The 25,934-nt window shown below is 41.1% G+C and overlaps 1 protein-coding gene across 1 annotated transcript in view; it reads right to left on the reverse strand.

The window, feature by feature from the left end:
* The window catches only part of hmga2 (high mobility group AT-hook 2), a 151,026-nt gene that overhangs the window by 24,412 nt on the left and 100,680 nt on the right, over nt 1-25,934 (reverse strand). The window contains exon 4 of the mRNA XM_059978375.1: nt 2,109-2,141. Coding sequence (XP_059834358.1) covers nt 2,109-2,141 — 33 coding nt within the window. The remainder of the gene's footprint in view (nt 1-2,108; nt 2,142-25,934) is intronic.

Genomic DNA, 25,934 nt, shown 5'->3' on the forward strand with positions numbered 1-25,934 from the left:
GACCACCATACTACATCCTGGAGACTGAGAGGCCGGGCTCCGGCCTCAATCGCCTTTATACAGGGGTCTGTGTGAGGAGCCACAGGAACAGTCAGCAGGGGGCGTGTCCAGACAGGTATATGTAGTTCACCACACCCATCTTTGTATCATAAGAGAGGAACTGGGAGAAGAGCAACCAAAGTGTGTGCTAATGTGCCAACACTATGTGAACTGTTTAGATGGAAGAAACACTTCAATTGGATATACAATTCAAACATTTTTAAGAGGAAAGATCAATTTAACTCCAATCCGCTCAAGACTGCAACATCTGCCGAGACAGGAATGTGGGTGCAGGCTTTGAAAGAAGGTGATTCCAATAGGTTAAAAGTATGTGCAAAGGATGGCAAACATATGGAATCCACTGCTCAGGGAACCAGATAATGTGGGAAAATTAGAGAGAATTGGATACATATTTGAGAGGGGACTGAAAAGCATTATTTTCCAGGGCTTGCCAGATGGACTACAAAGTCTTCCATTACACTTTAAGGTTAGGTAAATAGGATTCTAGGGCATTTTTGATATTTGACCAGTCATTCTAACTCACTAATAGGCCCTGGAGAGGAGTAGACCTGACAATGAGGGCCCGTAATTCTTCCTATTTAATTCTGATACCTCCACACGCTAGTGCCCAAAATGAGAAGTGGTCTCTGCTTGTCATGAGGGGGACAGATTGCAAATGTTTCAGCAAATTGTGTTCCTACAGGGAATGTATATGTACTCTGCACTGCACAAACAGAAAACCTATTCTGTGGAGATTTCTCAGTTATTTGGTTTGAACGAGGTGATGGGAATTCCATGTGTCAAGCTGATGAAACAAAACTCACTAAGATTGGGAACCAATGCAAAAAAAAAAAATTGTTGTTGTTAAACTCTACTAATGCGTAGTATTAGTACGCATTACTAATACGGGGCAAAATCAGACACTCGTTTCAGTTCCCCAAAACTCAGTGGGTGGCTGGCTGGGGCAGGGTCACTGCTACTAAATGCCATCCACTGATCCTTGCCAGAAAGTGCACACCAGTAGCTGCTGACTTAAGAATGCAGTCAAGCATGGCTGCGAGGGGTCCACAGTGGAGCAGCACCCAAGAATTCACGACGTAAAATGTGAATTTATATAGCGCCTTCACCACCCTGGGGCGTCACAGCACGATTTACAGCAGCAAAGTGTTTTTTGAAGTGTATTTACTGTTTTTATTTATGCTAAGAGCTGGAAGCTGAAAGGGGAGGGCAACCGAAGTATGAATGTGCACACACATCCATTTAAACAATGTACGTATTTGCAATGATTACCCATGTTAATTTAGGACTAGCAAAAAATAAGCTCCATTTGAATGGGAAGAAGCATCCTTAATATGGCATACAAATGTTGGAGGGTTTATCCAGAATTGCTAGCACAATAATCTCTCCTGGTTTATGGCCAAAAAGTGCAGCAATACTGAAGCTTTGAAAATTAATGTACTCATTATGGTGCATTGGTCCTGTGTGCAGCAGACATCTGACTTTCAACCAAACATTGCACTCTTCAAGAAGCTGGGCATATAAGCTTTTTAAAACAAAGGGCTCCCTGCCTTTCCAGTCACTTGGATTACCACCACCACCACCACACTGCCAAAAATATGATCTGCAGACTAGATTTCTAATTGTGGATCAAGTTCACTTCTTCCACTCGTTATCAATCCTCGCTATACAAGAAAAGGTTAGCTGAAATAAAAAGGCCATGTGTACGTAACCCCAAAGTCTACTATAAGATCAGAAGTTTTTAAACTGATCCAGATTACCACATGGTAAAGACATCTGTTACGATACAGTGAAGGAAACAGATGGAAAAGGAAGAGATTCCTCAGAATGTAGTGTAAGATTTACATTATCCGCCAAGAACTTCCATGTAGTCCCCATGTTTATATAATTTATCACAATTTCCTCAGACAGCTGAGATTAGGAAGCCCACATGAGCTCATGTCCTTGTTATTAGCTTCAGCTTTGAAAGCAGTTCAGGCTCTCCACTTCCCTACCCCAGATAGTTCTTTGCTTAAACCATTACTCTATATTGCAATAAAAGTCCACACTACCTGAGCAGGCTTCTTCTGGACCTCTTGCTGCGGCTGAAAAAAAAATAAAATTACAATTAGATTTCATCAAGTATTCGAGTTGTTCTTAGTTGCTTCGCTGTAAGCGTATCAATACATCAGTGTGAAACAGCCTTCCCAGTTTTCTGTAAAGGAAAAAGGACCTTCAAAATTCAGATCCATTTCCTTTCACACTTCTCGTTTCTTCCTAACCTGTAGGCTTATACCTGCATAGCTCTACAACCTCTCGAAACAGAAGAAATCTTATACTAAGAAAACAGGGCTTTGGTTACGCCGTCTGAATTAATTTGACTTCTGCATGCTGTGGCTAAAAGAAACACTCTGAGAGAGTTGCCAGCTCGCTGGCTTTTTTCCCTGACTTTTTCAATGAATTAAGTCCTGACAGTTCAATGAGGAGAAAGACAATGTCTGAATCAAGGCCAGCGTTGGCTCCTTGCCCAGTATGTGTCAGAGTAATTTTACCAGCTGCCCTTCCAAAAAGCACTCAATCCTCCCATAATCTCAACAAATGGACCATCGGTGACTGCGACAGAGAGTGGGGTTCAGGCAGTAAGGGGGTGGGTGGACAGGGGTTTACCAAACGCTTATTCTCAACCCTTCTTACCCCAGCATCAAGCAAGCTCCTGGCCAGGCCTCACCATCTGATTTTTATGAATGGCTTCAGGAAAACAGATTGAGTGTGATATATGTCTAATTGTCATTCCTGAAAAAAGGCAGGATTTACACATTGCTCAGAAACCTGGTAACAATTGAAGTGCAGACCTTATTAACAAATGCCTCAGGTTGTACTCAGAGTTATGGGCTTTTAGGTTCTTCCGAAAGATTTAACCCTATAAATACCTGGCTTCCTTCCATCAAAAGGAGCAGTATTTGCACAGACAACACCCTCCAGTCATTTGCATTGCTAAAATATGTTGCTTAATACAGTGTTAGACCATGAATCAAAATGCACATTGTACAAATTTATATCAATAACAAAGAAATGAAACGGTCAGAACTGTTTTAACGGCACTGTCATGTTACCGACACAGTGCAAGCACAGTTGATGAAATACTACACCACACAGCAAAAAGCTGCATTGTTGCTTAAATGAATTTGAGGTAAAATGTTGGACGCTCTTCAAATCATACTTAACAGAAAAGGAATTTTCTGTCAGTAGAAAATGACCTAAAGGCCAGACCCTATGTAGCTGGGATTTCTTTAAAACACCGTGTGTTTTGTTTTCAGCACTCTGCGACTTTATTTTTCTAAGAAGTCTGCAAAAAAACTTCCCATGTCCCCAGATCTGGAACCAACTACAGCGCAACAAGTGGTGGGTACACTGCCTGAGGTTGTCTTTTGTTAATTGACCAATATCCGACTGAAACAGCCGCTGGGTTCACAGAGCTTTAACTCTATTGTATGAATGAGCCTCCACATATTCTAGACTTGAAATGAGGCACCTTTTCAATTCAATGGAAATAAACTGTTCAGTTTATGAAGTGGTGTGGGGGAGGAAGAAGAAAACTACTTAAAAATATATCCCAATGAAACAGATAGGATAATATCTATTACAAAACTGTTATGCCCTTAGATAAAAATGTACACGTCTGCAATAGTGCTTTTACCAAATGAAAATATATGATATTATGCTTAGCCCTTACCAATCAACACTTACTCATTACATACCAGTAGATATAACAGAAGAAAACTAGTTACAGCTCTTTGGGCAAAATAGACAGGGCAGCTGCTTCACAGTTCATGCAATTTTGACCTTGATCTCAGGTACTGTCTACGTGGAGTTTGCACGTTCTTCCTTTATTTATTTATTGAGATAGTGCGTGGAATATGCCCTTCCAACTCCACGAGCCGTGTCACACAGCAATCCCCTGATTTAATCCTGGCCTAATCACTGGATAATTTACAATCATCAATTATCCTACCAACAGCTATGTCTTTGAACTTTGGGACGAAACGGAGCATCCAGAGGAAAATCACATTGTCATGGGGGGATGGGGTGGGGGGGGGGGTCATGTCCAAACTCCTTACAAACAGCAGTGGGAATTGAACCTCTGTCGCTGGTACTATAAGATGTGCTAACCACTTTGTTACTCTGCCGCAGTGACCACGTGTGCTTCCTGGGGACACACACAGTATGGAAGTGGGCTCTTTAAATTGCCCATACTGCAGATCCTACATCCCTAACGATTATACCTAGTAATTTACAATGGCTAATTAACTAGCTAACATTACGTCTTTGAGATGCCACATGGTCATAGGGAGTTTGTGAAAACTCCACACCGACAGCATTGGATACCAGTGGACAGCCAGCTCTACTAGCAGTACTAAGTTGCAAAGGTGCATTAGCTGGTGGATTAATTGCTTACTTTAAAATGGCTGCTGACGGTTGAGAGAAAATCGGGATGGTGCTGATGGGCACGTGATAAAGAACAGGTTACAGGGGATTAAGTGGTGTAATGGGATTGATAAAATGAGCTGGCTTAGACTTGGGTGGGTCACAAAAGTTCAAGTTCAAAGTACATTTATTATCAAGGTATGTATACTATATTCTGAGTGGTGGGGTGGAGACATGTCTCTCCCAAAGGAGGTGTCAGGTGCTCCTTCCCTCTTCTAGTTTGCAGGTCAGCCTGGGGCAAGGTGTAGCGCCCACTTAGCCTGTGAAACCATGGGAGCAGGTGGTGGATGGCCGTATGAGCAACAAGTCCTGGTTATGCAACCACTGACACCAGGCAGACAATCTCTGAAGAGTGTTGATAATGGCTGAGGCCACCCGTCTTGTAAAGGCACTACTCAGAAGGGAATGGCAAACCGCTTCTGTGGAAGAATTTGCCAAGAATGGCCATGGTCATGACCATGACCGCTCACGTCACACGACATTGCGCGTCATGAATGAATGAATATTATATACATCCTTGAAGCATCAGCTTACAGGAAATCAGAAAAGTCATAATGAATTAGGGCAATTGCAGTGTTGGATCTTTAAACATAAACATCGCTTTGGAAATGATGCTCCATCAAAATGCGGACCCGGCTTAGCAGCTCACTGGCACTGCTGAAGGCTAAAGACTGATTTATACTTGTGCGTACGAGTTATGCTGCAGTCTACGCCGTAGCCCTGATTTTCACTTCTGCGTCGCTCTACGCCATAGCGAGCATGCGTTGGTGTGCGCCAAAATGCTAGTTGGCGGTGGGGTTTCTATGCCACTGTGCTGAGTTTCTTTGTGAGAGACATGGACGAGGAAATGCACTTCAAACATTTTCGCATGTTGGCGGGTGGATTTGACGATTTGGTTCGTCTATTTCACATCGGTGTAAACACAGCCTACAAACATGGCGGAGCAGAAGCAATCGAAAATGCGATGCTACCAAGCGGACCAATCACAGTTGTTGTGGTCTGGAGAGGTGCACGTCACCCTACTGCATAGGGCATAGCTTAGGTACGGCTTAGGGTACGTGACACCTTTGGCGTAGATGCGACGCACAAGTATAAATCAGCCTTAAGTGCTAGTGGCAATGCGCCTCACAGAACTAGAGTGATGAGGGAGCTCTTCCCCTGCCCCCACCTTTCAATTTTAAAATATACTTGAATGAATGTAATGAGGGCAACCTCAAACAAGCCAAATGAATAAGAACAGTATCTGGAGATCCGTCTTTGCACACTTGATGGTAGGTCATGGCACCTTTCTGTGCAGTAATTTTAATCATTTTAATCCCTCACACTAACAAATAAAACTTGCAGCCATTGTTTCCTTTACATGACTTTGCTAGATTCTATTGAAAGGAATTATTTATGAGCAACTAAACAGTTATAACACATAGCTTTTCCACATAAGCACTTCATCTTACTCCCAATTTCCTCCAACCCTCTGCTCTCCCAGGTTGCTCCCACACCACACCTTCAGAAGTCCTCCTGTCCGATTCTCCTTGCTTTTCGTGATTTGTCAGAAAAGCTAACTAACAAAGCCTTTGCCAGTCAGCTTACTGCCTCCTAGAGCTCAAACTGGGCAGGTGTTGCAGCAGATTTTAAACAGATTTTTTTGTTTGGACTCTGGGGTAGTGAGCAAAAATTAACCTCTGCTGTTGTTCTCTTCCACATGCTTTTATGAACCACATCGACCAGGTGGTCAGATGGTCATTTTTTTTTCTGGAATTGCACTATATAAGACATTGCCAATGGCCAAACACTACCCATCTTGCCATGACAAGTTGTGAACACAAGAAAGTAGAGAAAGTGAATCGGAAACCTTGCCCCTCATGACTGGCTCTTAATTCCTTGACCTTTCAAAAGTTTATCGGTCTCTTCTTTAAGTGCCTCTGATGGTCATACCTCTCCATCCAGCCAGAGGCTTTCAGAATGTTGAGGCAAATTTCTATATATTATGGAACCACAATACTGCCAACATACAGGGTCATACAAGGTGAAGTGAAACACTACAGGAAAATGGCAGGGAAGTGGGACTAGATAGTTTTGTTCTCAGATACAACTGGTATACTCTTGAGGGTACTGAATAGACTCTAAAATGCTGAATAGCACATTGACGTTTGCTCACTTAGTCTGAGGTACCCACCTTCTTCAAGCAGGCTTCATTTGTACAGCTACCTATGAAGAATATGGTAAACTGCCTCAGTGCCAATCATCCAGAAGCACTTACATCCACTGAGATTAAGTATTTTGAGAGGTTGGTGATGAAACATCAACTCTTGCCTGAGAAGCGAATTGGATCTGTTCCAAATTGCCTATAGGCAAAACAGGCACTTCACCCAACCCTGGAACATCTAGACAACAAAGATGCATACTTCCTGATGTCCTTTATCAACTACAGCTCAGCATTCAGTACTACCATCCCCTCAAAACTAAGCACTAAGCTTCAAGACCTTGGCCTCAATAGCTATTCGTGCTATTGGATTCTCGATTTCGTTAGAAGCAGACCCCAGTCAGTTCAGATTGGCAACATCTCCCCCGCTATCACCATCAGCATGAGTACACCATGAGACTATGCGCTTAGTCCCCTGCTCTACTTGCTTTACACTTGTGACTGTGTGCTAACCACAGCTACAATGCCATATGTAAACACAAAGTGCACTGCAGATGCTGTGGTCAAATCAAGACGTACAAAAAAGCTGGATGAACTCAGCAGGTCGGGCAGCATCCGTTGAAAGAAGCTGTCAACATTTCGGGTCGAGACCATATGTAAGTTTGCTGGCAACACCATCATTGTTGGCTGAATCAAAAGGAGGCGACAAATCAGCATAAGGAGGAGATTGAAAATCTGGCTGAGTGGTGCCACAACAACAACCTTTCACTGAATGTCAGCAAGACCAAGAAGCTGATTATTGTCTTCAGGAGGAGGAAATTAGAGGTCCATGAGTTAGTCCTCATCGGAGGATCAGTGTTTGAGAGGGTCGGCGACTTTAAATTCCTCAGTGTTATCATTTCAGATTACCTGTCCTGGGCCCAGCGAGTAAGTGCAATTACGAAGAAGGAACGGTAGTACCTTTGCTTCCTTAGGAGTCTCTGAAGATTCAATGTGACGAACTTCTATAGTTGTGTGGTGGAGATTATATTGACTGGCTGCATCACAGCCTGGTATGGAAACACCAATGGCCTGGAACGGAAAATGCTACAAAAACAGTGGATACAACCCAGTCCATCACAGGTAAAGCCCTCTCTAGCATGGAGCATATCTACATGGAGCATTGTCACAGGAAACCAGCATTCATCATCAGGGACCCCCACCACCTAGGTCATGCTCTCTTCTCACTGCTGCCATCAGGAAGAAGTTACTGGAGTGCAGTTATTATCTCTTAACCATCAGGCTCCTGAACCAACTTCATTTGCTCCATCACTGAGCTGTTCTCACACTTATGGATTCACTTTCAAGGACTATTTCTCAATATTTATTGTTTGTTTATTTATTAAATAGTTCTTTTTTTGTATTTGCACAGTTTGTTGTCTTTTGCACACTGGTTGTCCACCCTGTTGCTGCAGTCTTTCATTGATTCTATTATGGTTATTGGATTTACTGAGTATGCCTGCAAGAAAATGAATCTCAGGGTTGTATATGATGATGTAGGTGTACTTTGATTTAAATTTACTTTGCACTTTGAATTCCAGTTCCTGCTTTCCTCACGTTATTTTAACATATAGAGCAGCTCATGGTAAAAAGTTTTTAACAATGCTAAGAGAATGTTACAGAACACGTTAAACCAAATACATGATTTATTTTATATGCTGCTGGAAAACGTTGGTCTGGCACCATTCAGAGTGCATTCACCATGCTTTAACCTTGTGCATTATCATTTTCCATCTTCTCCTTTGGACTAATTACTACCTGTGCTTCATTCACCGAACTGTGAATGATTGGGGCTCTGAACTTCGACTAGAGTATAGAATCTGGGAAGCAGTGTTGAAGAGGTAGAGGTGCCACGATCTAAAATCAAGGTACACAAGATATCTGATGCAAGGTCCCCATTAAACAGTAGGAAATGGTGGATGTTAGGAAAAGAGTTCAGAATTGGTGGTATGGTGGTAGAGAGTGTGCTTTATCCACTCAAGGACAACCTCCTATTTCTTAAAACACCAACTCCTGATTGGAAACCAAGGCTAAAGATTGTTATCCCAAAGGACCTAACAATGTAAAGATTACTAGCATTTGTAGAAACAGTACAATTAATATAGGAATATTTCACATTGTCATAAGTTATTAAGTCCAAGAATATTTCCAACAAGAGATTCCACTTACATATATTAATTTTTTTATTCCTTTAGATTTAAAAATAGTTATGCAAAGTGCTCAGAAATAAAAGGATTCTTATACGCTTTAAGAACTAAAAAGAGTAAAGCCAACAGCCTCTTCACACTGTTCAACACTCATTAATGGTTGATCTCAGATCAAGTTTCCTGGCTGAACCCTACAACTTTTCTTGTAGTCCAAAATCTGCATAACCTGTATTGACTCCATTCAGTTAAAACATCATCATCATTATTTCTTTATCATACGTGAAAGATATATCAATAGTCATCCATGTGGATCTCGATGGGTCTAGCGGCTTTCATTATGAAATAAACTGTCCATTTTGATATTTTTGGCCAGACACAAATCATAATCTGTGCAGTTTTGGCTCAGAGTTTATATGTTATTTAAATACCTTAATGCCCATGCAGGTATGATCAAAGTACACTGCACTTCTTAGTTAAATTCCTCACAGCTACACACCTCCATTTTAAGCATATCCATTTAATCACTTTGTCATAACAACCAAGTATTTAATGAATGATAAGAACTCGTCAGTGCTCACAAGTAGCAAATACATTCCCAGTACAAATGCATTACAAATGGACTTTTCCCAATTAACCAGACTGGTGGCTATATCCTTGGAGTTTGACTGCTGCCTAAATGCTGCTATTGCTGAATCAATGGTGGTGAAGTTCCCTACCCAGAATGCATTCTGTTCCTTTGCTGCTTCCTCATTAAATCACACCAACTGCTTCAACCTATGTCAGGATTTTCAATTTTTACTGAATGTTGAGTATTACCATTCAGGAACAGCTTCTTCCCCACTGCCATCCGATTTCTGAATGGACATTGAACCCATGAACACTACCTCACTGCTTTCAATTTATTTATTTATTCCCCCCCCCCTCCGTTTTTTGCGGTAAGTTCTGTGAATGACAGTAAGTATATATATATTTACAGTAATTCACAGATTTCCCCCAATATTATCATGTATTGCATTGTACTGCTGCTGCAAAGTTAACGAATTTCACGATATTTCCTGGTGATATTAAACCTGATTCTGATGAGAAGCTTTTGTGCAGATACAATAAACCATGGCAATCATAAACAAACCAAAACCAACCATTTGTTGTTGTGTGGAATACAATCCCAGCAGCCATTGATAAATTCAACTATAATATGTAACCAGGGTCTGTATCTCATTATCCCCAACAACTGGATTTTCAAAGAGGTCTACAATTTTGCCAAACTGATACATGTTACCTAATAGTCAACAGAAGTTTGATAATCTATTTAAAGTAGGGTTGTAATATGGAGATCATTCCAAACACCTTTCCTGGCTTCATGGAGACACGTACTCCAGAATTTATGTGATGCTACCAGAGTGCATGTAATGAACTGTGGGATAGGTCAAGCAACATCCCTTGATGGGACAAGTTCACACGGGAAGATTGTAAAACGAAACCTGTCAAGTCACACCTGGAAACTGAAGTGTTCTTTAAAATTTGGACTTGTGCCAAAACTTAGTGCAGATTAACTTTGTTCAGTCCTTAATTCAAACTGCACCTGAATGCACAAGCAGTGCATTTTGATTTCACCAATGAACGACAGGACTTCAGGCAACAGAAAATGCTTGAGGATTTGACAGGTTATATGATAGGAGTGGTCGATGGACTGGAAAAAATAGAGCAATGCATATTTGATACAAGTACAAAATAATGGTTGAGAATGAGAGTCTAGCATAGCAGATTTGCTTCACTAATAATCAACAAAGGCTGAATACGGTGATAGCTGGTTGAACCAATATCAATAGAATTTAATCAGAATCGGGTTTAATATCACCGATATACGTCGTGAAATTTGTTGAGATTGCAGCAGCAGTACATTGCAATACTTGATAAAAGAGAGAGATAAAACTGAATTGCAGTAAGTGCAAAAAATAGGAGATAAAAAAAGTAGCAAGGTAGTGTTCATGAGTTGTTGAGTGTGTGCCTTCAGGCTTCTGTACCTCCTCCCTGACAGCAACACTGAGAAGAGTGATAGGGGTCCTTAATGATGGGCACTGGCTGTTTGAGGCATCACTCCTTGAAGATGTCCTGGATACTATGGAGGCAAGAACCCATGACGGACAAATGCCTGCAGCTGATTTTGATCTTGTACAGTAGCCCCCCCCCCCATACCCAATAGTGATGAAGCCAGTCAGAATGTTCTCCACAGTACATCTGTAGAACCTTGAGAGTTTTTTGTGACGTACCAAATCTCTTCAAACTCTTAATGAAATATAGTCACCATCTTGTCTTCTTTATAGCTGCATCGATATGTCGGGTCCAGGTTAGGTCCTCAGAGATATTGACACCCAGGAACTTGAAATTTCTCAAACTCTCCACTTCTTATCCCTCTGTGAAGATTGTGTTCCCTTGCCTTACCCTTTCTTAAGTCAATTCTTTGGTCTTACTGATGTTGAGTGCAAGTTTGTTGCTTTGATGATAGCGCAGGAGTAAGGTGACAACAGAGTAGGAAGCTTCACCAATACTGGCTCAGTGGTGCTACCACTAGAGAAGCTGGCCAAGTCCTGGAGCACATGGCAGCCAACCCAGAACAGGATTAAGGAAAAGGCTTAATAATGTCTACACCAATCTAACCTGGCACAGGATGCAATTAACTGCAGTCTGAACACTCTGGTCTTAGACATTTGTATCAGAACCTGTGAAATGGTTCAGCAATTTCCATCATCCCAATATGCTTTACGCCATGGACCAATATCATTAAGAGAGTGATCTGTGGACCCCAGGTTGGGAACCCCTGATCTAAGTGAACAATTTTCTTCAGTTAATTAAAGCCTTGGAACAACAAAGTGCAGTTGTTTATTAATCATTCTAACCCTCATTTAGAACCATGCTGAATTTACTCTTGCTATGATCGCAGAGACTGAAGCGTTCGTACTTTTTACAGTGCCACAGAAATTACAGGAAGCAACTTATATAACTAATAGCCATGCCAGGATTTAATTAGACACAAGGCCATAACGGCCAACTCCTGACTGAAAAGAATAGAGGAAATTCTTCTTGAGGAGGTTAGGGATGATGAAATGAAAACAACTATATCAAATTGAGATATTTAACAGCCTATAGGGACTATTTTTAAACAACATTAAATTCTTAGCAACTTCCAGCTAATGTAAGCAGACAATTGTCATTTACATGACTGAACTCTCCGGAAGGGTAGGCGCATCATGCCTAATTTTGTTGGACGGCACAGGATGCAGTAAGAAAATTATTAAACAATTTCCAAGTTTTCTTTAAAATAAAGTCCTTTGAGAAAGGAAACACTAAATTAAGTGATAAAGTTGAGCGATATCAGGAACCTTCCAGGACAATGTGGAAGCAAGTTTGCTGTAGGATTTTCACTCAAGTGTGGTTGTCAGTGAATTTCATACAAATGTATATCAGTGTTAGTATGGCGTGCTTTATAACAATAACGTTTCAAAGTTCACTTGGTCTGCCTCAACTACAACAGATGAAGAACCACTCTTCCTCCAGAGGCAATATCAAGGATAATTAATTCTAAACTGATAGAAATTAAACAGATAGGTTCACACCATGATTACATATTCACTTGCTCTGTGTCATCTGCAGTCGCAATATCCACTAACTTTTGTCGGAGCAATGCTTTACATTTTCAACTGAACCCTGCACTTACAGAGTTGATTTTACAGGCAGATTTGAATTTACAGATTGTCCTTCACACCACGAGGTCCTTTGCACCCAATGAAATCACTATTGTAATGTTGGAAATATGGTAGCCAGTCTGCGCACAGCAAGCTCCCACAAACAGGACTGAAAGGGCAGCTTTCTAGAAATGTCCAGCAACATACACAAAGTGCTGGAAGAACTCAGCAGGTCAGGCAGAATCTATAGAGAGGAATAAACGATCAACAATTTGGGCCAAGGCCCTTCGCCGGGATTAGAAAGGAAGGGGGGGGGGGTAAGCCAGAATAAGGTGGGGAGGGCAAGCAGTACAAGCTGGCAAGTGATAGGTGAAACTAAGAAAATGGCAGCATGGGGGATGATGAAGCTAGGAGGTTCTAGGTGGAATAAGTAAAGGACTGAAGAAGGAATAATCTGATAGGAGAAGACAGTGGATCATGGAGAGAGGGAAGGAGGGGTATCTGATGGAGATGATGGGCAAGGGAGGAGAAGAAAAGAGTTAAGAGGATGGCCAGAATGAGTAATGTTGACGGGTTGATCAATATTGCCAGTTATTTGACATGTTCCTCTTCAAAATGTTGCCAAGGAATATTTAACATCCACTTCAGAGATTAAATTCAGCTTCAACATAATGTATAATCTAAAAGTTGGCATTTCCAGCAAAGAAGCATTACCTCAGCATTATACTGAGGCACGGCGCAGAATTTTGATCTTAAGTATATGGGTTTAAACCTGGAGCTTGGTGACTTAAAAACTTAAGTATGACCTCCTCAGCCACAGTTGATACATTTAAACTATTTAAAACTCTTACAGTCTGTAGCCAGATTGACAAAACAGTTTGAAAATAAACAGAACTGATCATGGAAGGGACAGTGATGTGCACACAAGAGTCATGTTTTACTTTAAGAAGATTTGAAGGCAAGAAACAAAGTGATATTTTACAGGAAATTTCAAAGTGCAGGGAAGTTCTGTCAAAAAGAAGTGGCTCTTCTGAGGGGAGAAGCAGCGATAATCCAGTGTCAGGACAAGTGGGAAGATGTACAGCTGGAGAGGATCGGTCATGGAGGCTGAAGCAAGGCCCCGGAGGGGACTGGAAATTAGGCGTTTGAAGTCAATTCACTTGGGTACTTGGAGCCATGGGCCAGGAGGTTCTGAATTAGTTGGAGTTTGTGAAGGGTGAAGTGGGAGGTGGGGAAGGGGTAGGGCAGGGGAATGTAAAGAGAACCAGATGTCTAGCATGCAAAATGTTGGAAAAATCAGGCTTAAGAGGTGAGGGAGTGCAGACTAAGTTAGATGCTGGTGAGTAAGTGGTAGGGGTTATGGGCAGTCAATATTATACTATATACTCCAGATATATTCCGTAAGTCTCAGTGATAAACATATGTCAAAAGCCTGTACAAGTCATATATTGGGCAAATCTTTCATTTGATAATATGATCTTCACCATCACTACCTAATCTAAGCAAAGACAAAGAAAGTAACCCAATTACAGTTCTGCAAGAATGGGTTAGGGATGGAATCTTAGTCTAGATCTAGAGAAATTGAGAGGCCACCTGTTCCTTGAATAATTAAGGGGATCTTTTATTTAAATTCAAGCAAACAGTTCGTTTTCGATGTCCTTTCTAAACAGCAAAGACCTGACCTTCCAGTTGAAACATTATTATTTTCTTTTTTTAAACAGAATTACTGTTCCTGAGAGATTAATACTACAACATGAGTGGGTATGGACTGATTTTAGTTCTCCTGAAGCATTTTCAAACTGTTCCGGAACCATCAGAATGCAGAAGCCTTATTATGAGGATTGAGGAGTTCCCCGACATAACTCCGATGGGTACAACTGGAGGTGGTAGATAGAATCACTACAGAGCTATGATACTAAATCCTTACATACCCAAATGCTAAATTCTGTTATCAAATAGAAATATGTAGAATACAAAGGGAAAACATTCTCCATGAATGAGGTGAATGCAAAAAATGGAAGTCATTTCTTGTTTAAGGTCCACAACTTACGTCAAAGTTCAGATTCTGCCACTGAATTAATATTTGGATTGGAGTTGTAAAATGTTGTTCATTTTGGATCATGACGAATTATATTCATCACTGCCTTCTTAAACCTCAGTTCTCCAGTGCAACAGTGGCGAAAGAGTAAAATGCCAAGCAAACTACCACTCTGCACTTTGAAGTTGTTAAAAATCGAAAACATTCGACGATGGATCTCTCTCGGCGCTTTCTTATTACAAAAGTGCAGGCAAAAAACAGTTCATCACACTCCTTTTTCTTCAAATGCATTCCAGTACAACTGATTGGCCTGAACCATGGTCATTGGCTTTTGCAGACCTAAGAAAACCATATGGCTTCAAACTGACATTGAGCCAAGACCACCCTGTGAGTAAAGAGATCATTAGAAACTAACTCGCACTTGTGCACTAGTTATAACTGAAATCTTTGCAACACATCCCAAAGTCCATTCTTGATACAGGGCCAGCAAAAACAAGTAGGACTTAATGATGTACAACTTCATTTGTTGTGTGTGTGTATATATATATATTTTTTTTTTGGTGAGCATTGACCAGCTGTTGTGTACACAAGATATGTAATGCTTGATGATCAACAATGAACTTGTAAGCTGCGAAGGTTTTAACAAGGACATTCTAACCTCTATCTTAATGGGCTCCGTCAAGATTCAGAACATCATTCTATCTCAGGAAAGCAGCATCATCCATCATCAGGGACTCTCGCCACCCAGGTCATGCTCTCTTCTCACTGCTGCCATCAGGTAGAAGTTACTGGAGTCTCAGGACTTACACCATCAAGTTGAGGAATAGTAATTACCCTCAACCATCAGGCTCTTGAGCCAGAGGGGATACCTTCACTTGCCCCATCACTGACCTGCTACCACAAGCTTTCCCACACTCTTTCAAGGACTCTTCATCTTATCTTTTCATATTTATTGGATATTTAATTATTATTATGAATAATTCTTTTGCACACTTGTTGTTTGTCCATCCTGCTGGGTGTAGTCTTCCATTGATTCTATGATGGCTCATGGATTTACTGAATATGCCCACAAGAAAATGAATCTCAGGGTTGTATATTGTGACCAATAAGTACTTTGGTAATAAATTTACTTTTATCTTTTGAACTTGTTTTACGGGCGTAATGATTTCAAACAAGCTATGGAATCAAATCTTATAGTTTTGAAAATATGGAAATCAATCATTCAGAAAGGACTCAAAGCAGAAATCTTTGCTTCTGATTTGAGAATAGAATTGTTTGTACAAATAACCAGCAAAGTCCTATCTACAGTGACCTGTGTTCAACCCAGGCTACTAATATTAGCTGTGCAGAGTTTGACGTTGTTTGTAACTGGCATGGGTTTGTAGTTTTTCCCCACACCTCAGGAACACGCAAGTCAGTAGGTTAATTGGCCACTGTAAATTTCTGTTGGTGTAAAGGCAAATGGTTAACACTCAGGGCAAGGGAAGTGGGAGAGGTAATAGAACGAATTATGAAAATTGTACTTGATGGTTAGAAAGGACCAGGTGGATTGATAAGCCTGTTTGTGTGCTTAGTAAGTGTATGACAAAGTCTTTGCTGCATTTATATGGTCAGTGGTCTCTCCTGTTTCTGGATCATCATTGCTACTGTGTGAGTTGATAGTTGGTAGTTAAGTACCTAGTTAGTATTCTTTCCCCCTGGTCATGCACTGCCTCCACTAGGAAACCAGGATGGTAGTGAAAGAGGGATGTGCTGTTTTTAAGCAGTTTGATTAGGGCGATCGATCAGACTGGGGCATGTGCCTGTCGTGGGCCAGCAGCGCTGAACTTATCTAAATTGAATACTACTGAACTTCTGGCTTGATGTTTGATATTCTCTGTGTTGTTTGCTTGATTTTTGCTGTTTGCGCTATTTGTTCAATTTTTTTCCGCGCATTGGGTGTTTAGTGTTTTCCTGAACGGGCTCCATGGAGTTTCTTTGATCCCTGACTGCCAGCAGGAGGACAAATCTGTTGAATTCTTTATATGTACGTTGATAATAAATGTACTTTGAATCTTTGACCTTCAATGACGTGATGCTGCAATCAACTGCAATCTCGGTACAACAGTCCGGAAAACAGCCAAGCCAGCAGTTAACATTCACTTCTCATACCATAAGAGAACCAGTGTCAAAAGACGTGTCCTTAAAAAGCATGGGCAACTAACTGGTCACAATTGTACCTAGAGATTGGATTAATCTAAAAGCAATACATAGCGAAGAGTAAAGTAATCTGGACTAAAACCCAGAAAGCAGCAGTTTTACACTTCCTGACTGATGAGGAAATCAAACCTCATAACACAGGCTTTCATATTTCATGTTGAGTTGAAAAGTCCATGTTAGATTAAGTAGAAGGCAATTTTACTTTTCAGAAATAGTGGCAATGTAAATTATATCCAGTGGATAGATATGGAGAAATTATTTTCTCTGATTTGGAATCAAGAACAAGGACATTGAGCTCCATTCAGAAGCCCATGAACAAAGTTCACACTAGAACCTTTCTCCTTACAGCTTTTAAAGCCGCCACAAATTTCTGTAGATTAACCAGGTGCAGAAAGATGAAACAACGCTGGTAATGGAATTGAAATGTAGAACAGTCCTGATCTAACAAAACAACTGCACGGCTTTGAGGGGTTGCAAAAATTTACCATTCCTGTGTTCCTTTCCTTGAAACAAAGCAGCCGAGGGGCATTATAATCCCAGCATTCACTGTCAGATTCTACTTACCAAAAGAGTTCCCCTCTGTGATCCTGACCGAAGTTTACACACCGCCAAAACCGGATGTTAAGCAAGCACTTGACATATTGAATGCCACAATTAACAAACAAGAATGAGCCTACCCTGACACCTTTCAGGGACTTGTCAGGGTAGGCTCAGGGACTTCAGGGACTGTCAGGGACTTCAATCAGAAGAAAACTCTGCCAAATTATCACCAACATATTACCTGTAGCACCAGGGGTCCCAACACACTTGACCACTGTTACATGACAATTAGGAATGCTTACCACTCCATGCCTAGACCACATTTCAGGAAATTTGATCACTTGGCTGTCCTCCTCCCATCTGTATATAGGCAGGGGCTAAAAAGCCAAACTCCAGAGATAAGGACAATAAAGAGATGAATGGAAAGCTGAGGAGCGGTTATGGGATTGCTTCGTGTTGGTAGACTCGGCTATGTTCAAGGACTCGGAGGATGTGAACGAATACACCACAGTTGTACCCGTCATTGATGAGTGTCCATACAAAATCATTCAGGATCTTCCTCAGCTAAAGGCCTGGATGAACCAGGAGGTCCACAATCTGCTGAAAGATCAATGGCATTCGGGTTTGGTGACCAAGTTAAATAGAAAAGGTATGACCTCCAGAAAACCATCTCATGTGTGAAGTAGTAATTCTGGACCAAAATGGAATCACTGAAGGCTGCTCGACAGCTGTGGCAGGGCTTGAATGCTGTCATCTCCTACAAAGTGAAGCCAAGTGACACAGATGACAAATAAGGCTTTACTCCAGATGAGTTGAGTTCAATTCCTTCTACGCATCTTCATGGCTCCCACAGACCCCAATGACGCTGTGATTTTGGTCTCAGAGGCCAACGTGAGAGCATCTTTCAGAAGAGTGGACCCACAGGAAGTATTCGGCCCTGACAGGGTACCTGGCCGAGTACAAAAGACTTGTGCCAATCAGCTGACTGGAGTGTTCAACGAGATCGTTAACCTTTCACTTTGGCAGTCTGAAGTACCGATCTACTTCACACAGTCTTCAATTATACCAATGCCTAAGAAGACCTGGGCAGCAAAGATGCATACATCATGATGCTGTTCATTGAAAACTGCTCAGCATTCAATACTATCATCCCCTCAAAACTAATCATTAAGCTTCAACTCCTTGGCTTTAATATCTCCTTGTGCAACTGGATCCTTGACTTCCTCACTTGCAGAGTCCAGTAAGTTTGGACCATCAACAGCATCTTCTGCACAATCTTCTCAGAACAAGTGTAACACCAGGCCGTGTGCTTAGCTCCCTGCTATGACTGTGAGGCTAAGCACAGCTCCAATGCCATATTCGAATTTGTCGGCAACACTACTGTCACCAAATCAAAGGTAATAAGCAATCAGCATATAGGACAGTGACTGAAAACCTGGCTGAGTGGTGCCAAAGCAACAGCCTCTCACTCAATGTCAACAAGACAAAGGAGATGATTGTTGACTTCAGGAGGAGATTATGAGCTAGTCCTTATCAGGGGATCGGAGGGGGAAGAGGATCAACAACTTTAAATTCCTCCGTGCCAATCATTTCAGATGATTTGTTCTGGGTCCAGCACGCAAGTGCTATTATGAAGAATAAAAAAATAAAAGAATCCTTTTGCCTTTGGTTTGTGAAGATTCAGCAGGTCATCTAAAACTTCGACATATGTGTAGTGGAGAATATATTGACTTCTTGTACAGAAATATCGAACTCTTGAATGGAAAGGCCTACTGGGATGCTACCCAGTCCATCATGGGCAAAGCCCTCCCCTCCAATGAGCACACCTACAAAAAGTGCTGTCACGGAAAGCAGCATCATCAGGTCATCACCAACCAGGCCATGCTCTCTTATTGTTGCTGCTATCATGGAGAAGGTCAGGACCCACACAACCTCAGGTTCAAGAACAGTTATTACCCCTCAACCATCAGGCTCTTGAACCAGAGGGGATAACTTCACTTGCATTATCACTAAACTGGACTCACTTTCAAGGACTAATCACCCCATATTCACTATTTTTATTATTTTTTCTTTTTCCTGATCTTTCTTTCTGTATTTGCAATTTGATGATTTTATTTTTATACACTGATTGCTGACCTTTCTGTTGACGTGGTCTTTCATTGATTCCATTGTGTTTCTTGTAATTACAGGTGGCACTTGTTTTTCAAACGTTCGCTTTACGACACCTCGCTATTACGAAAGACCTACATTAGTTACTTGTTTTCTCTAACAGAAGGTGTTTTCACTGTTACGAAAAAAGGCAACGCGCCAAGCTCCTGCCCCGGAACTGTATTCTAGTCGTCATTGCTTTAACACGTGCCTGTGAGCATCTGTGATTAATCTCGATTTATTTTGTACATCCGTTAGCGCAATGAGTTCTAAGATATCGAAAAGCCTAAAATAGCTAAAAGAGCTCGTAAGGGTGATAACACTTAGCGTAAAACTAGATATAATTAAACGTTTCGATCGTAGTGAACGAAGTAAGGAGATAGTGAGTTTGGCTAAGGAGGCTGAGTTTGTGGAAGTTGACGAAGATGATGTTGAAGAGATTTTGGCATCCCGTGACCAAGAACAGACAGATTAAGAGCTGATGAATTGCAAGAGGAAAAGATAACAATCGAAACTGAATGCAGTAGCAAACGGCCTGAAAGTGAAGTTGTCCAGGAACTGAACGTGAAGAATTGCGTGAGATTTTCGCTGCAATTGACAACGCTGCAATGATTGCAGAAAAGTATGACTTCAATTTTGAAAGGGTAAGTAGGCTTAGGGCAGGTTTGCAGGATGGTTTGAGTGCTTACAAAGAACTATGACAGAAAAATGCGCGAGACTAAGCGGTCAAGCATACTGTCATTTTTCAAGCCTTCCACATCAGCCACAGCAGACGACGAACCTTGACCTTTGACATCAAGGCAGGCAGACATAGAAGAAGGTGACCTGCCTGCCCTGATGGAAACAGATGACGATGAGATGACACCCCAATCTCCTCTACCTCCCACCACCCCAACCTCCGACAACTCAGCCTAACACACCATCATCAGCGTGTTTGCTGTCTTCCCGATTCTGGTAAGTGAAACTACACTGTACATGCATTATTTCTACTTTATATAGGTTGTGTATTTTATGTGTTATTTGGTATGATTTGGAAGCTTCATAGCTTAAAGGTTACTGGAGAGAGTGTTTCCAATGAGACTGTTTCCGCTACGCTAGTAGCGCTACATAGTGAGATTATAGGCTACATAGTGAAATTTTTGCTACACTAGACAGTGCTGCATTGATTGCAGAAAAGTCTTTCTACTTTATATAGGCTGTGTATTTATCATATCATTCCTGCTTTTACTACATGTTACTGTTATTTTAGGTTTTATGTGGTATTTGGCATGATTTTGTAGGTTATTTTTTTGGGTCTGGGAACGCTTTTCGAATTTTTCCCATATAAATAAATGGTAATTGCTTACTAACTTTACAACATCCCGGCTTACGAACTGTTTCATAGGAACGCTCCACCTTTGGATAGTGGGGGAAACCTGTACCATGGTTGCCCACAAGAAAACTAATCTCAGGGTTGTCTATGGTGACATATATGAACTTCGATAATAAATTTACTTTGAAATTTGATTTACCAAATAAAAAGTAGTATGTGTATAAACCTCTAATATTCTGCTTGTTTTCATGCAAAATACTTATCCAATGCTGTTAAAATTATATAAAATATTGCATCAAAATTATACTGCAAATGCTGGAAATCTAAAGTGAGAAAATACTGGAAATAAACAATAGGCCAGGCAGTATGTGGTAAAAGGAAAATTGACTTAATTTTCCAGGTGAAAAACTAACCCATTTTTTCTCCTTCCCAGTTCTGACAACCAGGGATTCCCCTTCTTTGACCTGATGCGACCTGATCTACAGTGATTTAGTAGCTTCTGCTTCTATTGCCGATAGAAAAGGAAATCTGGATCAGGGCCCGATAAAGTAACTCAAACAGAACCTAGTATTGGATGAATCACAGTTCAGAGGGGAAACAGCATTGACAGGGAAAGCCAGCAAAGTCCCACAGGACCATACCCCATGGTGGCATTACCAACCGCTCTCAGTGTAAAAGAATGGCATTGATCTTGTGGATAGTCAGAGGCTTTTTCCCAGTGCTGAAATGGTTGCCGCAAGAGGACACAGATTTAAGGTGCTGGAGAGTAGGTACAGAGGAGATGTCAGGGGTAAGTATTTTACTCAGAGAGTGATGAGTGCATGGAATGGGCTGCCAGCAACGGTGGTGGAGGCAGATACGGTGGGGTCTTTTAAGAGACTTCTAGATAGCTACGTGGAGCTTAGTAAGATAGAGGGCTATAGGTAAGCCTAGTAACTTCTGAGGTAGGGACATGTTCGGCACAACTTTGTGGGCCAAAGGGCCTGTATTGTGCTGTAGGTTTTCTATGTTCTAATATAAAACACACAAAACTGTTTCATAAGAGATAGAAAGTAAACCACACACAAAGCTGCATGGATTGCTAGCCTTGCAATTTACAATCACTGAAATCAGGTGTAATTATCCAAATTATTATTTCAATTAATCAGACTTTGCAATCAAAGAAAAGGCACAACAATTTCTTTACTTATTCATGAAGAAGATTACTTGGAAGGACTTTGCTGAAGAACCATTATACTCTGAGGTAAGTTTTCCTGTAGATGAACACCAGCCAACATAGTAATAATAAGCAGAGGGGCTATCATGTAGAACAAGACATCGTAAGGTACACAAATAGTACTGCTTGTTTAGAAATACATTTTTAACAAAGCTGACCTCCAGGAGTTTATATTTAAAATCAGGAACTTCATTTATCCATGGTTCAATATCCTTATTCACTATAAGGATTGTCTCTTCCACCAGTTATCCAGAACTGCTGTCTATTATTGTTTCAGTGAGGGCTTTATTGTGTGGATAGAAAACTAAATTATCAAGCATTTTGAAAAGGTGATTATTATCGATGTTTGAAATATCGGACAAATTCCTGCTGATTGTGTCCTCCTACAGAATGAGTCATTGTAAAGATTATATTTGCTTCTAGCTCAATAAAACTGATCTTCTTCAGAGAGCTTAGACATCACAGGCCTCATAGTTTGCGGCAGGTAGGAAAGAGATCCAAGCACGCAGCACACTCAGAGTATCTACTCAAAGGACAGGCAGAAACAAAGCTAGGAGGTGCCCGATGGAAAAGGTTTTCTTACACAGAATAGATCATACTGTCATGTGTGTTTCTTCTTGCTCTGTGTAGCTTGCACTCAGGCATCCTCTGTACCATTTCTCCTCAGTTCTATGGTTATTTGTTTGGCCATTTTGACTTCCTAACCCAACGACCCATGAACATTGGGATTTTCAGTTTCGAATAACAGATGTGACAAGTCATCTTTCACCAAGTTCCAACACTCCCTTTTCACATTTTTCTCCAAAAAAAGGGTCATACATGTGCTTTCATTCACTTGGAAGGGGTTGTTTTTACACTCCTCCCAAATCCAATTTTGCATAGCTGAGAGAAATATAAATCGCTACAGTTATGCCGACCCTCAGCCTGACCTCGCGGGTGTTCTGTTGAAGACTTGTGTAAAACACCAAGGGAACCCCGCCTTCAATCACCATTAAACTTGACCTGACAACTACTCCCGATATGCTTTTAACGACAGGGTTGGCAGTTTAACAACAAAAGCAAGATGATTAGATGCAATCAAGAATTGAACTTCAAAGGCTTTGACAATGTCAATTTACATTACCATTTCTGATGGAAAATCAGACATAATTGACTGTGGGGTCTATCATTTTACTTAGAAGGGTAACCTCAAACAAGATCAGCAACGCAACCATTACCAACTGTTAGACTACAGTCAGTAAATAGATAATATTTACTCAGAGGGGACACTGGTTTGAGTTGCTGCCGTCTATCACCCTATTGATTGCTGCACTGCGTGAATTTCAGCAAGTGACCTGCTATTTAAAAAAATACCACAGAGTAGACTGCTGCACCATTTCAACATGCATGCAAATATTAGCAGCCATTTTGGCTCCCTTGTTAAAATAATGATAATTTTACAACATAGGGATAAGGAATGTATTTCAATAATTTTACAACATAGGGATAAGGAAAGTATTTCAAGTATTGCTGTTCAAATGATACATTTATAGTAAGGAGCACAAGAACAGTTTAAAAAATCTTATCGGGATAAACTTTGTGAATGATCTGACAAGAACATCGAACATACGCAGTGTAGCACAGGAACAGGCCTTTTGACATGATGTGCTGGACATTAGTAATCAAGTGTGCAACTAAACAAATTCCTTCTGCCTACACAATGTCCATATGCTTCCATTTCCTGGACATCCATGTGCCTAACAGTATGCAGAACACACCTGTTTACTCCCACCACAACCCAAGGCAGTACATTCTGGTCACCACCATACCCTGTATAAAAATAAACTTGTCCCGTACATTGCATTTGAACTCACCCTCTCTAACCTTAAATGCATGCCCTCTGGTATTTTTGACATTTCAACCCTGGGAAATGTTTAATACCAGAGGAACACTGGAATACTGGCTGAATACTCCAACTATCCCTCTCAGAATCTTATAAGCCCCTCAGTTCTCCCCTCAGCATCCACCACTCAAAAGAATTCAAAATTGCTTATCCTCTCCTTACCCTGTAAACAAAGCAGTACCCTGGTCAACATCAACTGTGCCCTCTCCAAAGCCTCAACATTCTTCCTACCATGGAGCAATCAGAAATAGATGCAATATGCCAGATGAAGCCTTACCAGAGTTTTTCTAAAGCTGCAACATTACTTCCTGACACAAAAGTTCAGTTCCTCAGCTAATAAAGGTTGTGTGCCTTCTTTACCACCCTATCAACCTTCAGGGAGTTATGGAGTTGAATCCCAAGATCCCTCTGCACATCAATACCGTTATGGGCCTTGCCTTTACATTTGATCTCCCAAACAGCACCACTTCACATTTGGCCAGGCCAAACTCCATTTGTTATTTCTCCATTGACATCCACAACCGATCACACCTTTTGGCAGCCTTCCTCACTGTCCAAATAGTACCAATCTTTGTATTCTCTAAAAACTTAGTAACCCTCCCACCTATGTTCTCAATCAGATCATCTATATATATTTCATAAGCAGCAGAGTCACTAGTACAGATCCCTGCAAAATACCACTAGTCATGGAGCTCCTTTGACCACTACCCTGTCTTCTTTGGGCAAGCCAATTCTGAATCCAAATAGCCGACTCATTGTGAATTTCATGTATCTTAATCTTCTGGATGAGCCTTCTCAGAGGGACTGTTTCAAATACCTTACCAATATCCACACCCCTAACTTCATCAATCCCCTTTGTCATACCCTCAAAAAACTCAAGTCAGCACTATGTGACTTGACCCCCATTAAAGCCATGTTGATTGCCTCTAATTCTGCCATAATTTTCTAAATGCTAATAAATCCTATCCCTATGAATCCTCTCCAGTAACTTGCAACCACTGTTGTGAGACTCGCTACTCTATAGTTTCCATGATAATCTTTTCTTCCCTTCTTGGATAATGAAATAATATTAGCTACTTCACCAGTCCTCTGGGAACTGGCTAGAAAGACCACAGCAATATTGGTCATCTCTTGCCTCTCTCAATAACCTGGAGAATATACCATCAGGCCCTGAGCATTTATCCTCTTTTACCTTGAAATGCCCAAACAAATTAAAGTACACACCACTGACCTTCTTCTTTCTCCTTGGTAAGTACTGATGAAGAATACTCACTTAGGACTTTACCTATGTCCTTCCAAGTACATATTCCCTGCTTTTTCTCTTTTGGGATCTGGCAAGGCCTGCATTTAATGCCCATCCCAGCTTTGAGAAACTAGGGCTAAGCTAAATACCCCTTCCTAAAGCCACTGTTCTCCTTAAAGACTGTGGTTGCTACTATTGTGAGATGCTGTAGAGGGTCAATAATAGTGTTGTGGGGCTGGAGTCTCATACAAATTAGATTTCCTTTGTGAGTAGGGATGGTACTTAAGACAGTCTGACCACAGTCACTTTTACAAATAGAGCTATTTACAGCTCCACATTACTCAACTAGCATTTTAAATTGAAACAAAATAATATCTGAATCCCTGTCTCTGGATCTTTGGTATTTCTTGACTACCAACCCACTTTAGACCATAAGATCTAGAAGCAGAATTAAGCCATTTGGTTCAGAGTCTGCTCCGTCATTTTATCATTGCTGGTCTGTTTTCCCTCTCAGCCCCAGTCTCCTGCCTTCTCCCCATATCCCTTCATTCCCCGAGTAATCAATAATTTATGAACCTCTGTCTTACATATATCCAGTGAGTTGGCCTCCACAGCTGCCCGTGGCAACAAATTCTGCAGATTCCCCACTCTCTGTCTAAAGATATTCCCCCTCATCTCTAATCTAAAAGGATGTCCCTCTATTCTGAGGCTGTGTTCTGTGGTTTTAGACTCCCCCACCATAGGAAAAATTCTCTTCACACCCATTTTATCGAGGTCCATTAAAATTTGATAGGTTTCTATGAAGTTCTGAATTCCGGTGTAGAGG

This window comes from Hypanus sabinus, chromosome 8 (genome assembly GCF_030144855.1).
Source record: "Hypanus sabinus isolate sHypSab1 chromosome 8, sHypSab1.hap1, whole genome shotgun sequence".
NCBI lineage: Eukaryota > Metazoa > Chordata > Chondrichthyes > Myliobatiformes > Dasyatidae > Hypanus > Hypanus sabinus.